At 34.6% G+C, this 7,098-nt stretch overlaps 1 protein-coding gene across 1 annotated transcript in view; it reads left to right on the forward strand.

The window, feature by feature from the left end:
- Utx (Utx histone demethylase) overlaps window positions 1-3,984 on the forward strand; it is a 146,277-nt gene extending 142,293 nt beyond the window's left edge. Inside the window, exons 17-21 of the mRNA XM_011507395.1 lie at window positions 519-839; window positions 1,134-1,389; window positions 2,694-3,031; window positions 3,459-3,673; window positions 3,915-3,984. Coding sequence (XP_011505697.1) covers window positions 519-839; window positions 1,134-1,389; window positions 2,694-3,031; window positions 3,459-3,673; window positions 3,915-3,984 — 1,200 coding nt within the window. The remainder of the gene's footprint in view (window positions 1-518; window positions 840-1,133; window positions 1,390-2,693; window positions 3,032-3,458; window positions 3,674-3,914) is intronic.
- The last annotated feature ends 3,114 nt before the right edge of the window (window positions 3,985-7,098 follow it).

The following is a 7,098-nucleotide window of genomic DNA, read 5'->3' on the forward strand; positions in this document are numbered from 1 at the left end:
TTGATTTTTAAAGTGGAGTAAAAAAAAAAAAAAAAATGCCTCTTTCACAGTCACAGTGGCTTTAGTGGGTTTCATTATCGTCATAATTCAAAATGCAAATGAGAAGTTGGAGTAAAAAAAAAACAAAAATTTTACGATTTTTAAAGACGCGAGCGTCGCGTCTACGCCAGCGTAATACTAATTGTAAAATATAGTGGAGAAACTTATGGGAAAATGAAAGAAAAGTAAATCGCCGAGTGAAGTATATTTAACACATACATCATGTAGTGGCGAAGGAACATTTAGCGAATGCAAGTTCATTGCCTTTAATGCTAATCAAAATCAAAGCAGTGAATGGTATTTGTAAGCTCTTAAAATATTCTAATTGCTCTAACGTTCGTTACAATTTCTTACGACAAAACACGCCGCCGCCACTTACGGTATTGCCTCAAAATAACATTAAACCGTCTAGTGGTAGTAATGTAATGAAGAGCCCTTGGTAAGTAAATTAAACGTTACTTCGTTCGATTGCTGTGCAGGAGAGTTTGAAGGAGGAGCGCGACAAGAGCCAAGGCATACACACCTCCACGACATCAAATCTGTCGGACAGCGACTCAAAAGACAGCACGGGCATCAATGTGAAAAGGAAGAAGAATATTTATGGACTGCCGGGCAGGTCCGGATCGAAAATGTTGCGATTCGGTACGAACGTCGATCTCTCGGACGAGCGGAAGTGGAAGGCGCAGCTGCAAGAGCTGATGAAGCTTCCGGCATTCGCCAGAGTCGTATCCGCCGGTAACATGCTCAGTCATGTTGGCCACGTGATCCTGGGGATGAATACCGTTCAGCTTTATATGAAGGTTTGCAGATTACTTTAAGGCTCTTGTAAGGTAAACATCGAGATATTAAGAAGCGGCTTTGAACAATGAGCATTAACGCTTTCAACCTTAACATTAGCCTGCTGCTAAATGTCGTTGAGAAGCTTGTTGAGCTAAGCCGCTCGGTTTTAGTCATTCCGTGTTTCCGTTTTTGAATTGCCCTTTAAGCTTGACCCTTTAAATTGTACCGTGTCAGTTAGATAAATAAATAAATCTTTGGCGCAGAAGGCTAAATAAATGGGTTAGACCGAAGACTGTCATTTGCTTTTCGTTTAGGTCCCTGGCAGCCGAACACCGGGCCATCAAGAGAACAATAACTTCTGCTCCATAAACATTAACATCGGGCCCGGAGATTGCGAATGGTTTGCCGTACCCGATGCCTACTGGGGCGTCATTCAATCTCTCTGCGAGCGCAACAACATTAATTACCTGCACGGCAGCTGGTGGCCATCTATGGAAGATCTATATGAAGAAAATGTCCCTGTTTATAGGTTTTTGCAAAGACCCGGTGATCTCGTTTGGGTCAATGCTGGTACGTGATTACCCTTTATATTGTTTTTGGTAAAGAGACCAACCCTCCTAGCATTATTAGTAAGAGACTAATGAGTTGCGATTGAATTGCAATGATTAATAATCGGATTAATGAGGATTTTCAATAAAAAGCCGAGGGATATGGAATGTCGTTGTAATGCCATAAAGTCCGTGATGTATTAATGTTTAAATAGTACGAGTAAATATTATCACCTGTCAATAATATCGGTGTTTGCCTGTTATTAATAGCAACCGGTTTTTTTTTTTTTTTTTAATTTTTATTTTACTACAAATTTCAAAACTCGTTACAAGAGAGAGAGAGAGAGAGAGAGAGAGAGGGATAAATTCCATGCTTTGAATTTTTTTACATCAAATTTTTTATAATTCACTAACTACTAATTAAAAAAAAAAAAAGCTATAATTCACACTAAATACACTTTTTCCATTGATTTAGACCCAATTGTACAAACTTGTCCACTTTATATTTACATACACAATGTATATTTGTGTGCTTTTCATTTCATTTCTTTTCTTTTTTTCTTTTCTTTTCTTTTTTTTTAATTTCATGCAACGAACTCGATGAATCGTTAATATACCGATAAAAGAAAAATATGATGCGCGAGCCAACTGAAAATCAGATATAATAAATAGCAAGACAATCAGAGCTGCAATGTGGATTCATTCTGTCCTAGTTTAAGAGCACATGCGTAAGTCACGCAAAGCAACATGCTTAATGATCTTTTCGAGAACCGCTAATTTTCTTAAATCGACAGCTCTCATCATTATTTCTGTGCTCCAAACATCGTAATCATCATAATTATTATTTACATCGTTAAGCACTTGTTTAACCGATTTTATCGACAATATTCTAATATTGCTTTTGCCTATATAATGATTTTCTCAATTTTAATTTTTCTACTAAACCATCAGATTGCTCATTTGTTATTCTGTGACATCTAACTCTCAGGCCTTAATGCAATTAGTTTAATGCAATTAGTTAACTAATTATAATTAACCAGGCGTTAATTTAAACGATTATAAAGATCTTCAATTCCACGCTGATTGTCGCGCGCAATCAAACAAGGACACTACGCTTCTTTTATTATCTAGCTTGTCCACTTACGCGCTCGTGTACACGTAACAACAAAACTTAATATCTTTCTTACCTTGAGAATCTCGTACGACTCATGCAATAGGCATTAAAAAATTACATCCAGCATATTCTTGCCTATTGAAAAACATTTGAAAGCTTCGTCTTAAATAATTTCCACGTCATTAGCTCACAATTTCCAATCGCTGTTCCAGGTTGCGTGCATTGGGTGCAGGCAGTTGGCTGGTGCAACAACATCGCCTGGAACGTGGGCCCGTTAACGGCACGGCAATATCAATTAGCCATCGAGCGTTACGAATGGAACAAGCTCCAGTCGTTCAAGTCAATTGTGCCGATGGTGCATCTTTCGTGGAATCTTGCGAGGAACATTAAAGTGTCGGATCGCCGGCTCTTCGAGCTCATCAAGAATTGTCTACTGAGGACGATGCGACAATGCTGCTTGATACTCGAGTTCGTCAAATCTAAAGGGGTGGAGGTGCGCTTTCACGGCAGAGGAAAAAACGAGGCATCGCACTACTGTGGCCAGTGTGAGGTAATTGAAGCACATTTTTCAATTATATTAACTCTCGACATTTACTAGACATAGGTTTATCTTTGGTAGGCCTTCATTCGTTTAATGGGAGCAAAATAAAAAGTATTTTTAGATTGTTATGATATAATTGTATAGATAATATATGTAGCACGAGTTCGTTGACCAATTATATTCAACAAAAGTCCAATTTCATTTATTATACTTGATTCGCCATAAAGCCATGTATCATTATTAAATTAGAACAATTTTTTATTCGAAAACTCATCCAATCCATCAACAAAACATCAACAAAACATCCATCTTCCTTATCATCGATTACAAATAGATTTATATCAAATATATAGTCAAATGCCTCTTTAAAGCCGTTAATTAAGCCTTATTTATAAGCTCGTTCGTTTTTATTAATTTTATTTTGCAATTATCATAGATCGAGGTCTTCAATATACTCTTTATACGTGAACAAGAAAAGCGTCACGTTGTTCACTGCATGGACTGTGCTCGAAAGCAGTCCCCGTCACTCGAGGGTTTTGTCTGCCTTGAGGAGTATAGAATGCGCGATCTCATGGATGTCTATGATAATTTCACTCTCCACACGCAACAACAACAACAACAACAACAACAACAACAGCAGCAGCAGCAGCAGCAGCAACAGCAGCAGCAGCAGCAACAGCAACAGCAACAGCAGCAGCAACAGCAGCAGCATCAGCAGCAGCACCACCACCACCACCACCACCACCACCACCACCAACAACAACAACATCAACAACAACAACAACAGCAACAGCAGCAGCAACATCAGCAGCAACAACAACAACAGCAGCAGCAGCAGCAACATCTGCAGCATCAGCAGCAACATCATCAGCAAAATCAGCAAAATCCGCAGCATCAGCAGCATCAGCAGCATCAACAACATCAACAGCATCAACAACATCAACAACATCAACAACAGCTGACGCCACCACAAACAAGTTCTCTAATTTCCTGAGACGATGAGGAACACAGATACTTGAACTATCTAGGGTTAGATTAAATCTGACATCAAAGTTCGTGTCTCTGTGTCGAGGAAGCTAAATGAGAATAAAGCACAGACACGATGAATCGCTCACGCAAAAGAAGAAAAAAAAAAATGATGTGATATGTTGCCAGCAAAATGACGGTTAAGAAATTGAAATCGAGGTGTTTGTTTCACCTCAACAATTTTTCTTGCTTTCTTTTCAATCGCGAACATTGCTGGGACAATTATATTTTTAGCAATTCTGAGAAATCTTTTTTGCTGTATAGAGCTAAAACAAGTGTTAAGTCCGTGCAAAGTGCGAAAAGTGTAAGTTACCCCTTCCCGCTCGTTTAACGAAAAATAATGCTTTCGTTATATAGTGTACAAAGGACAAAAAACTTCTTAGCTTAATTGTTTCTGTCTTTCTTACTCCTTTCTCCCGCTATCCTTTTTACATCTGTAAAGGAATTAACTATTATTATTGTAAAATATACATAGCCCCTCTTTCTTTCGGCGTGTGATATATATAAATATATAAAATCATTGCTCTTATTGATGAAATATCTTATAAATGAAATTTATGAGGTAATGATAAAATTAAATCATGCTAACGATTTTTTTTTCTTCTTTTTGTTCTTAATCGTGTAATTATGAGGGTTATTAATTGTTTTTGTAAATCGGTGTTTATGCATACAAGAATTACATACGAAGTCGTGCACTTTGATCACATTGAATTTCTAGGGAAACAATTAACATTGAAATTCAATTGCCACACAAACAATAAATTAATATGCTGGCTGGCATGTGATAGGCGTTTGAAATTTTTTAAAGCACCGCAATCGCGTTTTAGAATATTGTAATAATAGCTCTTCGGAAAACAATAATTATGCAAGAGAAAAAGTTTTTTCATTCTCTGACGGAATTATGGAGAAATAATTGAAAATCGCGCTTAAATTCTTAAATTGTAAATATCTTAATTATCGGAAAACGTGAAAATATTATTACCGAGCATTAATGAAGAATATAAATAAGACAAATAAATATAAAAACTTTAAAACAGTTGGAAAATTACTCAGGAACGTAAAATTAATCATCATTAAGGGAATAGAAAAAGGTAATCAAAAATATTCATGTACATGTGTTTGTATTCTTGATGAAAATGTTTTGACTAATAATTGCATATATGCTGTGATTTTCTTACAAATACACGCATTTGTAAAGTGTAAAAATTGTAATGCCGAAAATAATTGAAAGTGTATAGAAATGGAAATCGTCGTGTTAACGTTTAAAAAAAAAGAAAAACAATGAAGAAAAAATTAAACGATTTTATTTTTGGGTGACATTTTTTCGAGTATATACTCGGGTATTTCTCGTCAGGAGAAATAAGCAATACGATATAATTAAAGTCAATAGATATTAGAAAGAAATAACTTGAATCCGCATCTCTTGAAACGTTCTCGCAATCTTTCATTTACTAAAGTTTTCACTTTTCGTGTTAATAAGATAGCATTGTCATTTCTCATGTTTTTGCGCAGTGTTTAGTCGCTAAATTAGATTCCAAATAGCCGTATTTAACGCTTTTATAATAATTATCATTGTTTCGTTGAATCAAAGCCTTATTTTAGTTCAATAATAGAACTAGATAGAAGCGCTTATCATTAATAAGCTACTTTGGCATTACTATTACTACTAATACTAATTAGCAATCTATTCACTCTTATCATTACGAATTCTTTTAATAAATTTAGATTTTTACTACTTTTCAAAAGCAATATTAAGTTATATTTTTGACACTTTTGATTTTATTAATGGATTTATATGCAATAATCCCTCGCCATCCGTTTACACGTAGCTTCTCATTATTCGCGATAGTGCAATTCTACCAGTATTACTTGCATTATTATCTAATGCAGACACAAAGCTATGATTCGTAAAGGATATCTCTTGTGCTTATAATTAAAATGATAAATCTGTCGATGACGGATAAACATTTCGATAGCTCGTATTCCAGCAACCAATCTCAGTTTCTCTAAAATTAATAATAAAGGAGGATTGAAGAAAGAAATTATAGAAAAGTGCTTAGTTTTCATTTACGAATACAGTTTCTACAATTAATGTGTCTTTAACATTCCGATTATTATTATTAGCTCCAACCATGATTAAATTTTTTTATTATAAATATCTAGTTTACTGTTCATTTGAATCAACGCAAGTTTATTTTATTTTCACGGATATATAATCTCTGAATAATTTACGTTCATTTGTTTAGTTTCGAGAAATAAAGTACTACGCATCGCTTGGCTTATCGATCATGAAAAAAGTCGCGTAAACACATAAATATTGAAACTTAAATCGAAATACTTGTATAATTAACAAAGGCTGCCGTTGTTATTATTATTATTATTAATATTATTATTATTATTATTATTGTTATTGTTATTATTATTCTTTAATGTGAAATGTAAAATTTGAAATACTTTGAATATTCTTAATTTGAAAAGAGATAGACGGAACGTAGGCTGCTTCAATGCCTATTATCCGGTAAGTGACAAGAGAAAATCGCCTAATCGTTCAAGCATTTCCTATCGATTTCGGTACGTTTGCCATTCATTTTCCCACATAACTAAGATGTATTCTGACATCGTAAAAAATTAGTAATAATAATAATAATAATAACAACAACAACAACAACAACAACAATAATAATAATAATAAACACAACAACAATAAAAAAGAAGAGGAAAAGAAGATGGTGGAGGTACTTAATTAAGACGCGATTGCACTCAATGATTGACTTATTGGAGAACGTTTCAAGATAAGACTCGAATCATTTAAAAATCGCCTCAGATTTTAGCAGACCAAGCACATTTGTAGCAAAATCATGCATACATTCATTCCGAATTTACAATCAATGTACTTGTACTTCGAACTTCGACCTTAACAATTTAATATAAATAAGCAAACAAAATAAAAATAAAAAGAAAAAATATAATTATAACGCTATCGTATGACTGTGTCAATTCGTTTAGATTCGAGAGAGATGAAGTAATTAACGATAAAGTGCGCACGTATT

This window comes from Ceratosolen solmsi, unplaced genomic scaffold, assembly GCF_000503995.2.
Source record: "Ceratosolen solmsi marchali unplaced genomic scaffold, CerSol_1.0 scaffold6, whole genome shotgun sequence".
Taxonomy (NCBI): domain Eukaryota; kingdom Metazoa; phylum Arthropoda; class Insecta; order Hymenoptera; family Agaonidae; genus Ceratosolen; species Ceratosolen solmsi.